The sequence below is a fragment of the Malaclemys terrapin genome, chromosome 13 (genome assembly GCF_027887155.1).
Source record: "Malaclemys terrapin pileata isolate rMalTer1 chromosome 13, rMalTer1.hap1, whole genome shotgun sequence".
NCBI lineage: Eukaryota > Metazoa > Chordata > Testudines > Emydidae > Malaclemys > Malaclemys terrapin.
The window spans coordinates 14,169,106-14,182,152 of record NC_071517.1 but is presented as its reverse complement, the minus strand read 5'-3'; the positions used below and the strand labels follow the sequence as shown (position 1 = coordinate 14,182,152).

The following is a 13,047-nucleotide window of genomic DNA, read 5'->3' as shown; positions in this document are numbered from 1 at the left end:
CCTAGCCCCTGGTGTCGACAGCAGTAGTCTGGCAGAAGAATTCCGTCAACTTCGCTACCGCCTCTCAGGAAAGTGGATTACCCATGCCAACGGGGAAACCCTTCCTGCCAGCATAGGTGGCATCTACACTGAAGCCCTACAACAGCACAGATGCAGCTGCATTGCTGTAGCATTTCGAGTGTAGACACGTCCTTAACGAACTAAATATCTTTGAGCATCTGGCCCACGGATACATATAGAGTTAGTGTCAGAATCAGGAGCAGAACCCAGATCTGCTCTAACCACTACACCCCGCTCCATAGGTGCTCCTATGAACCTTGTACTTCCATACATCCATGTAAAAAGTGGGCATTTTTGTTCATTTTTGCTTGACCATGGGGCATGTACTTCAGGTATTTCTGTGGCCTCTTCCTCAGATTGCTGAGAGGGTTCCTGCCCTTGATTTCAGAGGTTCTGTGGAGTGCATTTCAGTCTGTGCATCATGATGCTGCTCTTCTGTTCAGAGGGTTGAAGGGGGAGTGTCCTGAGTGCAGTAACTATATTATCCCTATTATTCTGGCACTAGATTGTTTCCATTGAGCAGTGCAGTATTTTACAGACCAGTCCAGATTGTTTTGTTTTTCTATGGAGAAAGTTGACACCAGCATGTTCAAAACACAAAGCAACTTCCCTTTCATCTGGAACTCCTTGAGAAATAGGGCTCAGAGGAGCCAAAGTGAAAGTCAAAATGAAAGCGAGCTGGCAGTATCTGTGTCTTTGTTCCCAGGTCTCCCCCATCTGGCTACTGCTGTGTGACTTCAGCTCCATTTCTCCCTCCACCACTGGGCGAGGGAGGGTTGGGCCTGGTTCAGGATGACACATAAACCTCCAGGAGCCCCCCGACGGAGTGCATTCTGTAGAACACACCCAGGGGCAGGCCGAAGTTCACGATGGCAAACCAGGTGGAGTAACCGTAAAACGACTTCTCCAGTCCGTTCTCGAAGGCGGGGTGCATCCCGAATGTGGGCATGATCCACAGCTAGAAGGGTGGTTACAAAGAGTAGAGGTCAGAGGAGGTTAGGGTGTCCTGTATCAGGGGCTCTCGACCTTCCCAGACTACTGTTCCCCTTTCAGGAGTCTGATTTGTCCTGTGTACCCCCAAGTCTCACCTCGCTTAAAGACGGTCTGCTTACAAAATCAGATGTAAAAATACAAAAGTGTCACAGCACACTTCGAATGACAAATTGCTGACTTTCTCACGGCTACCATATAATTCCAATATAAATATTGTACGTACAGTTCAGTGTATAGTCTACAGAGCAGTATAAACAAGTCAGTGTCTGTAGGAAATGTTAGTTTGTACTGACTTCACTAGTGCTTTTTCTGTAGCCTGTTGTAGAACTAGGCAAATATCTAGAGGAGTTGTACCCCCTGGAAGATCTCTGTGTATCCCCAGGGGTATGCGTACCCCTGCTTGAAAACCATTGTCCTATATATATTCAGCATAGTCCATGGCACTGGGTATGCTCAAAAGCCTATGGTGCTGAGTGGACGCAGAGTTGGCTGAGGCAGTCACTGGGGTATCTCTGATTAACAGAGCAAGTCCTCTCCTTAACAGAAGACATCTCAGAGGGATGTTTCCTCCCCTTACACTACTGCAGTCTCTGCCAAGTAAAACCATGTCTCTAATATAACCCCGTCTGGAGACTCAGTAACAACACAGTTGCCCCCACAGCCTGGTTCAGCTTTTCTCGCGTGTCTGGCATGAGGAACTTGGAAAATGTAGCATTTTTATGACTATTTTGCGTGACTCGGTTTCCCTGTTGTATTGTGGCCTGACTGCGTGCATAGCGCTAACTCACAGGCGGCTGTGAAGGGGGAGTTATGGAACTGAGTAGGCCAGGTAAAACACGGACAGCCTCTCAGGTCCTCAGCTTCAATGGAGTTAAGATCGCAAAGGCTAGGCCAACAGCTGGGAGCAGAAGTTACCTCGCTGACTTCATCCAGGCTAGGATGTTTTACTCTTCCCTGGGATCCAAAGGGCTGTTAAAAAGGTGCCCATTGCCGAAAAGGAGGGATTTTTGCAAGGGGATGAGCTGAGAAAGGCTGGCCAGGATGTCTCACTGAAACAGCTGAGAGGACTTGGAGGCAGAGGAAGCGGGCTAGAAGCAATGAGCTGTTTCTCCCAACCCCGAGATGGGGAATCAGCCGGACCTGCCGGAGCTTTGGCTGGAGAGGTGGAACTTGGGTAAAGGACTATGCAAGTAGGTTTTTAAATCTACTTCTGTTAGCACTGTGTACCTTTGGGGGCAGAATAAATCACGCTTTGTTTTGAAGAAGCTGCTTCTGTTTCCCTGCAAATGCTCCCAACGCAACACTCCTGCACGGGCCAGCCCCAGTTGGACCTGCAGAATCAGTCACAGTTGGTAACCAGAGGATGTATCCCACACCCTGGTTTACAAGTGGGTGGACTGCAGAATTCCACCTGGGGAGTGGTAAAGGCCTGACACCCGTGGGTGTGCACTCAGAGACACTCTGATAAGGGACAGCAGAAACCGTGACAGATGGGAGCCACCTAAGTTTTAATCGCATCCTCAAGCCAATGTTATAGCTCTGTCCAAAGTTTTTATCACGGTTCAAGGATGTGGTTAAGGTCCTGCCTATTCTGTTCAATGGAAATGGGTTGTAACTAGCTGTGTGGGCACAGATGTCATTGCAGACATGTCCTAATACTGGAGACTCTTGATGACAAGGACCCACTGCTATCCGTTGTGCTTCCCACTTCCCTAGTTAGTCACTTTTTATTCAACACCAAATGTGTGTAATAACTTCTAATATACTTAAAATCAGGGCATCGGAGGAGTTTTTAGCTGCCTATGTTCCGTGAAAATCTCCCCCCGACCCATGTACAGAAAATCCAGCCATGCTGGAGTCATTCGCTTTAAAAAAGTATTTTAGGGTCAAGGAAGTGAGAGGTTAACAGGAAACCTTGTCTGCACTGTAGCATGAGCCTCAGTGCTGGTGTGTAAGTTTACTAGCAGGCCTAGGGAATGTGGATGAATGAAGTGGATGGCTCAAAGGAAAGAGAAGGTGGGGTGGGCAGGTGTGTGTGTGTGTGTGTGTGAGAGAGAGAGAATGTAGAACCAAGGTGTTCTCTGGTATACTTGTTCTCATTCCAGGTCCAGGATGTAGAGAAGGCAGCTTGAGAGAGATACTCACTATGATGTTGCACAAGACCAAGAAGATTGAGATCTCCTTTAGGGCTTTCCTCTTCCAGTTCAGGCGGCCATAGGTATGGCTGTAGGCATGCGAAACCCTCCTGATCTCCTGTCTTATCTCTAGTGGGTAAACTCTTCTCGGTTCACAGTCTTCACTCTTCTCACCTTCTTTTGCTTCAGTCTCTTTGTTGCCAGGGGGCGGCGCGGGCTCCTGGCTGGTGTGTGACATGGCTGTCTCTTCACTGGATGGACCCGAGTGCTGTATGTGGGGCCCAGCCAGGCTGGCATCAGGATCCTCCACCAAAGGCTGCCGGTGAAGCCCCTCGATAATGAAGATGTTTTGCGTTATGTGCTGAATGATGAGGCTGACCGCGTAGGTCAGGATGAGTCTGTTTAGCAGGTCTCCAGGGTTGGTGGCCACAATGGCGACAATGGAGAAGTAAGAAATGCCAATCTGGCCTAGGGCTGCTCCCATGAGCAAGATCACATCCAGGCTTCGGGTTGGGTTTTTCAGAGTGTCTAGCTCACGCTCTTCCAAGCCATGGATGACAGTCCCAGCCAAGGCACCCACAGTCATCATCGGCAGAAGCGCAACGTAGTAGGAATAATACAGCACAAGGGTCTCCTGCCTAGGCGCTGAGCTGGTAGCCTCGATCTGGTAGGTCATGAAGATGCAGATCCCAATGAACAATGTAGATATGCCCAGCACCAGCCCATAAATGACACCACGGAGCTTGAACTTGGGCTTGGCATGAATGGTGTGGTGGGGAGGGATGCGCCTGCCCACGTTCTTCCACATGACGTACAGCATGGAGCTGCCGATGAGGCAGTATTCCATTTTGAAGGGGTACAGCAAGATGTAGCCCTTCTGGAAGACGCGGCAGACTATTGTGTTTGGACACGTGCATGAGCTGGACTCGTTGCCTGGAGTGAGGGAAGAGGAAGGGGGTCATTTGGGAGGCACGAATAGCCTGGAAAGTTTTTTTTGTCTATTTTCTGGCTACCTGCAGTGAGGTGCTACATACCTGCCTGCCCCAGAAAGCCTAATGACCTGCATGAAGCCAATGAGCCTTTAAAACTGGTGGGGAGGGGGCAAAATGCTCTAAGCCCAGTACAAACACTAACTAATCAGCCCTCCCAGTCCACCCTGGAAGAGGGGAAATATTGGTTTCTCCATTTGTACAAGACACAGACAGATGAAGTCACCTGTCCAAGGCCACACAGCAAGCCAATGGCAAAGCCAGGATCAGTGCTAAGGCTTTTCTGGTTCCTATCTCCCTGCTCAATCCACTAAACTCTCTTCACATGCATCTGGGAGGTTAAGACCCCTGGTAAAGGTTTACAACATCATCCTGAGAGTTTGAGGTTTCTGCCGTGTCATGATGAACTAGTCACGTAGGGAACTGATGGGCATCTCTCTCTCTCTGGAAGGAGAGACCGGACCCAGTCCTGGACCATGACTATGTGTAGCCCTTGCCCTGTGTGTAATATGTATTCTTTTTCCTTCCCTACTAGACCTTCTCCCAGGAGACCTCTTTATCTCCAAAGTTTAGTGGCTAAATAGTTTTCCAGGCAAATCAGCATGTTCCAAACGACCCACAAACAGTAGTACGGATCATCCAAAAATCTAGATCTCTACGGGTGACCTCAACCTGCAGTTAAGAAAAACTTCCTCTTTCCCCGGAAAAATAGACACCAACTCCTTGTGCTTTAGTGAAGCCATGCATCCCAGTGGAGATGATCCTGAAAACTGAATGGCTGGGGCCAAGGGCTAGTGCTGACCTCGCGGATTCTCCATCCTACCTGTCTACCTGTTGCTATTAAGAAGCAGTGAAGAATGAGCCATGACTGGAAAATTTTGCACAAGACCTTTGAGTGCCGATTCAATTTCCCTGTGCATAGAGTCGTTGGTCACCGCTAACAGCCAGAGGAGGAGATCTGTGGCCATGGTCAGCATCAGCCCACATCTGTAAAAGGGGAAGAGCACTTTTACAACGTGTCACCTGAGAGCTTCTTTTATGGTCTTTTGCCTTTAGCTCCTCCTTGCTTTATGGCGCACACACATTCTCCAACCTGTGTGGTACTACCTGGACTCACATGGGCACACCCACCCACACCTGTGCTTATGCATACACTCAAGCATGCACACTCATATATTTGCACACATAAGCACACCCATTCCTGCACAGTCATAGCCATTCCCACTTGCAGTAATTTGCACAGGTTCTCACGTCCACTAGACTTACACCTGAACTCTTAAACCAGTTGCGAACTGTGCAAGGGGCCCATTGGGACTTGCAGCTGTCACAGGAACATGTGATGGCCAGAAGAAAGCTGACTAACCCATGTAGACGTAAGGAAAATGGGCGAGGTCAAGTCAAAACCTAGTGCCTCAGCAAGCACGTGCAGTAGAAAGATTCTTGAGGTTGGGGGTTGGTTTGTGAAGTCTCTCATCCTTTAAAGATGAATTTTCCTGCTTGGTGGAATTGGCAGTAATCCCGCTGGCCCCCAGCACTGGCATGGATGTCTGCTCTAATGTGAGTCCTGCAGTTTTATATGTCTACCTGCAAGGATTGTGCCTCTCCACTGTAATCCACAACCTCCTATTCATGTTGACTAGGTCATTATCCTCCATTGAGGAAATTCAAGTGGACTGGAGATGGGATTAGGAAATCAAACCGGTTGATGCCACACAGACCAAACAAGAAGATGGCTCAGAAGGCAAAGCCCATCCGAGGCCTGTTTGAAAGAGTGACAAATTGATCTGCCTTGCATTTAAATATAAAATCCTTCAGTTTTAAGAAACAAAGATCTTTAAAGCTGAAATGCAGATTATAAGGCGCCCCTGGGAGGGCTGCTGAGGAAGGGAAAGTGGAGTCAGAAAGGCCTGGTATGGGAGTGTTCAAAGTAATACGAAGGGCTATTAAACAAGGCCCCTCCTTCTCTCATCCTACCTGGTGAGGTTGTGCTGGACTTGGGTACAGTCCTTACAGTGGCGCCATAAAAGGTACGTCTGAAAGCAACAGAAACAATCAAATGAACCTATTGTCAACCTGGCAACAGGTGCGTGTGCAGATGTGTGTGAGCGGGAGCCTGTGCAAATGCAAGCGTCTGAGTGGGAACGGGCGCAGGAGTGCTTGAGCTCATGTGTGCATACGCATCCATTTTGCAGCATCTGCATGTGGGCAAACATGTATTGTCTAAAGTGCCACCAGCTGCTTGACTACACTTGCGGTTTGATATTGAAAATAATATTCAAGAGACCAAATAACCAAGCGGAGCCTTTTAATACCTACTGCTCTGCTCTTTCCAGGAAGCAGCTCTCTGACCGCCTGCAGTTCACCTTACACAGAAGGGGTGCTCCGAAGTAGGCATTTCAATTGGCCATATTTATCGTCTGGTTTACAAACTGAAAGCACTTTATACAGCACCCAAAACTAAAATCCACCAGTCAGCTTTTTACCCTGTTGTTCTGTATTAACATCTTCCTGCCTTATCTTTTGTTTTGGATCCCACATTCCAAAGGCTAGGAGGGGCCGTGGAGTCACGGTACAGCCTGTACTAGGACGCACCGTTCGGGTATCTTGTCCTTGACAGGTTTCCTATTTGCTAATGCCAAAAGCGACGTTTAGATTGGCAGAGCATTGTGGGGTAGATAGATGGATAGCATGACAGAAGTGAGCTGAATACGAGTCAGTTAGCAGAACTGCCCAACATTAATATTAAGAATAACATACACAGTATTAATACCATGTGCATAATACCTATTAATGCGGGGGGGGAACAGATCTGGCTACATCTACACTACACACCAGTGCTGGAGGTATGTGGTGTACGTGTAGCTACACGCACAGTGAAAAGCAGGGATGTGTCCACACTTGTAGTAGTGTGGAACAACATGCATCGGTGGAAGCCTCTGGCAGTGGAAGAAGGCTTCAGCAGCTCCCTGCTGCCAGAGCCTTTCACTGGGTGAGGAAAGGCTCTGGTGGGGAGGAAGCAACCTGGAAACCCCCTGGCTGGAGCCTTTCCCTGCAGTGGGGAAAGGCTCCAGCAGGAGGGAGGTTGCAGACACTCCACTGCTAAAAATAGCAATGTAAACAGGAAGGCAGACTAGAGAACGTGTAGGGTTTGCACTCTCAGGGTGTCTTTACTGGCCTAAGCTGTGCCTCACGGTCACCCTGCTATTTATACCCATGCTAGGGGGGCTACACAGGTATGTAACATGCCGCCAAAGGAAGCATGCAGCACAGATGTACCATAGGTCTGGCTAACGTGTAACTGTGTACGTGTGTGAATGTGAGGGCGCATGTACGTATGAATCTAATCCGAAAAGAGAGACTTGAAAATACATTTCCATTCGCTCTGCTAGGCACAGGAGTTTGCGTCTGATAGAATCTGGGGAATTTGCGTATATGGTTTTAGCTCACAGAGATGTCATAATTTATGAACTTCTGGTTGCAAAGCACATCTAAATAATTTAAATGGGCAATTGATTTTGCCATTAGGGTTTGGCAATTGCAAACAGAGAGAACTCCTGATTTCAAATGGAAAAGCTTCCTGGGGGACGTTAGTACAGAGACAGCTGTCTGGGCTGGTGAGGGGTAATGTACCAGATTTTCACTTATCTCTGTCTCTTTACTGACTTTGCACAAGGAAGCAGGAGAACTTCCGCTAAATTCCATGATCGATTTATTGTCTTTTATCACAGTAATGATTTTGTTTTATTTTTATGTCTTTGACTACTATTTGTGCTACATGTATTGGCACTGTATGTGGTTTGGTATTTAAAACAATAACTGATACTAAAAATACCTTTAACAAGAAACCCCCACCTCTGAGCTCTCTCTCCCTCCCTTCCCTGCCTCCTAGCTATATGGCAGAGTGACTGGATTCCAGAGAAGATGACGTTCCGTACCTGAATGCAAACGAAGATGATTTCTATGCACGGGAACAGGGTTTCCAGGTGGGATTTGCAATGGTTGTGGCTGACAATGTATCCGATCCTGAACACTTGCAGGATGATGGTGCAGGCTCCAAACAGCACTAGAGACCCTGTCCAAACAGTAAAACCATCAGCGAACCAAATGAGTAAGGGTCCATACATAGAGTAAGCTGAAAGTGGTGCAGGTTTAGTAACCATCACCACATCTCCTACTTTCATGCTTCCTGCGCTCGGTGGGGCTGGGAGAGTTCTAGTTTTGGAACTTCGGGGGTGGGCCTGAATTCAAATCCTGGATCCAGGTGCCCTGAAATTTGGGAAAATTTGAAAATTCCATGATTGTCTGCGGGGTGGGGTGGGGATCCCTGAATCACGATTTTTGAACATTTGGGTTTGGCAATACTGGCTCGGTCTCTAATTAAGCTACTTGAACAACGCACGCCATTCACCTGGATTACACATGTGTGGGAGGTGGAATTCATCCCGTTTTGCACAAGGTGTTGCACTAGAGACTAGGTCACTGGGCGTGAGGATTTCTGGGTAAAAATCTAGCTGTGCTGGATATCGCTCAGTAAAGCTTGGAGGGTCAATTTTCCAAAGCTGTTTAGGTGCTTAAGGCTGGAGAGAGGCACCTACTGGGCTTCCCAGCAGCTTAGGTGGAGAGCTGAGTGAAGAACTGAGTTTTCAGTTTGGTGGTTGAACCAAACATTTTTTTTTAAATGTTTTTGTTTCAATTTCACTTGGAACAAACAGTCTTTCATGTTGTCAAGTATCAGGGGGTAGCCGTGTTAGTCTGTATCTACAAAAACAACAAAGAGTCTGGTGGCACCTTAAAGACTAACAGATTTATTTGGGCATAAGCTTTCGTGAGTAAAAACCTCACTTCTTCGGATGCATAGAGTGAAAGCTACAGATGCAGGCATTATATACAGACACATGGAGAGCAGGGAGTTACTTCACAAGTGGCGAACCAGTGTTGACAAGGCCAATTCAATCAGGGTGGATGTAGTCCACTCCCAATAATAGATGAGGAGGTGTCAATTCCAGGAGAGGAAAAGCTGCTTCTGTAGTGAGCCAGCCACTCCCAATCCCTATTCAAGCCCAGATTAATGGTGTTGAATTTGCAAATGAATTTTAGTTCTGCTGTTTCTCTTTGAAGTCTGTTTCTGAAGTTTTTTTGTTCAATGACAGTGACTTTTAAATCTGTGATAGAATGACCAGGGAGATTGAAGTGTTCACTTACTGGCTTGTGTATGTTACCATTCCTGATGTCCGATTTGTGTCCATTTATTCTTTTGCGGAGGGACTGTCCGGTTTGGCCAATGTACATGGCAGAGGGGCATTGCTGGCACATGATGGCATATATGACATTAGTGGATGTGCAGGTGAATGAGCCCCTGATGGTGTGGCTGATGTGGTTGGGTCCTCTGATGCTGTTGCCAGAGTAGATATGGGGACAGAGTAGGCAACGAGGTTTGCTACAGGGATAGGTTCCTGGGTTGGTGTTTCTGTGGTGTGGTGTGTAGTTGCTGGTGAGTATTTGCTTCAGGTTGGGGGGTTGTCTGTAAGCAAGGACTGGCCTGCCTCCCAAGGTCTGTGAGAGTGAGGGATCATTTTCCAGGATAGGTTGTAGGTCGTGGATAATGCGCTGGAGAGGTTTTAGCTGGGGGCTGTATGTGATGGCCAGTGGTGTTCTGTTATTGTCCTTGTTGGGCCTGTCCTGTAGTAGGTGATTTCTGGGTACCCGTCTTGCTCTGTCAGTCCCTCCGCAAAAGAATAAATGGACACAAATCGGACATCAGGAATGGTAACATACACAAGCCAGTAAGTGAACACTTCAATCTCCCTGGTCATTCTATCACAGATTTAAAAGTCACTGTCATTGAACAAAAAAACTTCAGAAACAGACTTCAAAGAGAAACAGCAGAACTAAAATTCATTTGCAAATTCAACACCATTAATCTGGGCTTGAATAGGGATTGGGAGTGGCTGGCTCACTACAGAAGCAGCTTTTCCTCTCCTGGAATTGACACCTCCTCATCTATTATTGGGAGTGGACTACATCCACCCTGATTGAATTGGCCTTGTCAACACTGGTTCGCCACTTGTGAAGTAACTCCCTGCTCTCCATGTGTCTGTATATAATGCCTGCATCTGTAGCTTTCACTCTATGCATCCGAAGAAGTGAGGTTTTTACTCACGAAAGCTTATGCCCAAATAAATCTGTTAGTCTTTAAGGTGCCACCAGACTCTTTGTAGTCTTTCATGTGTTCATTTGGCTTTCAAGTGTTTGAACCCTTTTCTTTTGTTTTTTAAAAAACCTGGGTCAGCTTCCGAATGAAACGTCATTTGGAGACAAAAAAAAAAAATCAAAGTGGTTAGTTCTGAAAACGTTGCAACAAAACATCTGGACTTTTTGTTTTCCTTCCAGAACTACGTGTCAAATTCGACTCAATTTCATGAATAGCTTCAACCAACCCCGAAACCGCATTTTTTGGCCAAATAAATTAAATTATTTGGCCAAAAAATGTGTCTCAGCTCTAGCTTGGTCCCTTGCTCCCACTGATTTCAATCTAACTTGCTTAACTCCCATTGAAATCAAGAGGAGGTAGGTGTCTAACTCGGTTAGGGGCTTCTAAGGATCCCCCTAGGCACCTAACTGCATCGTTAAGTGCCTAAATACCCTTTGAAAATCTGGCCCTTAGAGCTTCGTTTTACTCCTGAGCCTGTGCAGTAATTAAAGGCCCTAATAAACCAAGGACAGAGCAATTTGGATGTGTCATCTCATCAACTAAAGCGGGCTGGGCTGGTCAGCACTTGGCTGGGAGCTCCACGAGGAAAACTCCGGTGCTGCAAGAAGGGGATTTGCTAAGCAGAAATCTTCCCTTTTGAATCAGTATGAGCCAGTATGCCAGCATGGCATGAAGGAGCGGACAGTACGCTGCTGTTAGCTATAACGGCGTCCGTCCCATTTGTGATCACTAAAGATAGATCTACACTGCAATTAAACACCTGCAGCTGATTCTGGTTCAAGCTGCGGGGCTATGAAATTGCAGCATAGACCCTGTGAAGGGGGAGAGTCCCAGACGCTGGGTTCCAGCCGGATCCTGAACATGGACATCACAATCTTACAGCCCTGTAGCCTGAACGCTGCTAGCCCAGTCAGCTGATGCGGGCCAGCCGCAGGTGTTGAATTGCAGTGTAGACCCCCGCGAGGTCCCCAGGCTCTCGCTTTGGAAGAGGAAGGATGATGTGGTTGGTTTCCTGGCTACATTCCAAGGTGGACAGTTACACCCTGCTGTCCTGAATTCCTCCCGGAGCTCCAGCTGCATGCAGGAGTCTTGGGCTCCTGGTCTTAGAACAACAGCCTGGTGCTTTCCTAGTGTCTTTTCATCAGAGGGTCTCAAAGCACTTGACAAACATCCAGGACCTGAAGCCTCCCAGCACCCTTGGGAGGCAGTGAAGTCGTATGACCCCAGTTATTCAGATGGAGAAACTGAGACATGGAGGTGAAGGGCGGGGGTGGGTGGGGGGAGAGATGAAGTGACTTGCCCAAGGTCACAGCTTGAGACAGTGGCAGACAGCCCAGATCGCCTCATTCCCTGTGCTCTAACCGGTAGGAAATGCTGGGTTGCCGTGCCAGAGGTGGCAGCATTTTGATGGTGGGTGAAGTGGTCCCTTGTGTGTAAAGTGGTCTGAGTGCGAGGCACTGAACAAAGGTAAGAGGGTTGTGTGCAGCACTTACCCTGCACCCAGACTGGCCCGGCATGGGAGTCCCTGTACAGCACAGCATGGGGCTTCCTGCTGGTACACAGCAAGTAGTAAATGATCCAGCAGAGAGACAGGATCTTGAGGATGGAGAGGAAGATCCAGACGTCGCGCAAGGTAATCGCCACCCTGTTGAAAATCATGCTGCTTATGAAGGCACAGCCCAGAAACACCACGTTCATGGCCAGCAGCCCTGAGAACAGCTGCCCGGCCTTCCGAGCCTGCCTGTCCTTGTGGAGCAGCGAGGAGCAGTGCCGGTGCAGCCAGCACTTCTCGTAGCGGATCTTCCAGGCTTCAGGCTCTGCTGACGCTGACTCTTCGCCATCAGTATCCTGGTTAAGGTGCCTCTGCCGTGTAGCTTCCTTGCCAGCCATCTCAGCAGCCACGATTTTCTGCGGTCTGGTGGGAAGAAGAGTTCACGCTGGGATCCCCTGTGTGGTTAAACAAATGGGGATTAATAAGAGCACTGATGGAAAGGATGTTAGGGGCTGCTGCTGTTTACATACTGAGCCACTTGGCTTCACATGGAGATAAAGTCACACGTGAGATGAGTTTGGTGGTCTCAGCTTAGCCCCTGGCACAATTTATCTACATAAATCCTCCCAAGACAAGCCTTGAGTGCAAGAAAAGCCAGTGCCCCTGGGGACCTTCCTCGTTTGGGGCCTCCACCCCTTGTGCATGATTTGCAACTCGCGGGAGGATTTCATCTTTCCTCTCTGGCAGCGGGATCAGAGAAGGAGGAAACGGCTCGCTGCCAGACCCTCTCAGCTGTAGGGTCAGATGTTAAAAGTGGCCTCACCCTTACCAGCAAAGATCCCCCCCAGAATGAAGGAAAGATGAAAACATAGACGGCGGGTTAAAGGCAGTTTGGCATGTTCCATGCATTATCCTTTACATTCTGCATGTGTGATCTTGGCCCTTTGTCAAGTCTGGATACTCCACGCTTGGAAGCACTGTGAGGCCAGCTGAAGTTTTTGTTGTTGGTTAAGGTACCTTGAGGTATTGGGGTGGGGTACCAAAGACAGGGAGCACTATTCACACCCTGCTCCCTAGACTTCTTCCAAGTCCAACTCTGCATCCAGGTTTTCAGCTTGTTTCATGGTAAGTATCTAGATCGGCCACAAAGTTTGGATCCGGATCAGA

The 13,047-nt window shown here is 48.1% G+C and overlaps 1 protein-coding gene across 1 annotated transcript; it reads right to left on the bottom strand.

The window, feature by feature from the left end:
* Nucleotides 1-847: 847 nt before the first annotated feature.
* Nucleotides 848-12,278, bottom strand: OTOP3 (otopetrin 3). The gene is made up of 6 exons (XM_054047604.1): nt 11,882-12,278; nt 8,113-8,249; nt 6,152-6,210; nt 5,067-5,164; nt 3,199-4,121; nt 848-1,018 (listed from the first exon to the last, which is right to left on the bottom strand). The coding sequence occupies exons 1-6, from the start codon at nt 12,276-12,278 to the stop codon at nt 848-850; spliced, it is 1,785 nt and encodes a 594-aa protein (XP_053903579.1).
* Nucleotides 12,279-13,047: the final 769 nt, after the last annotated feature.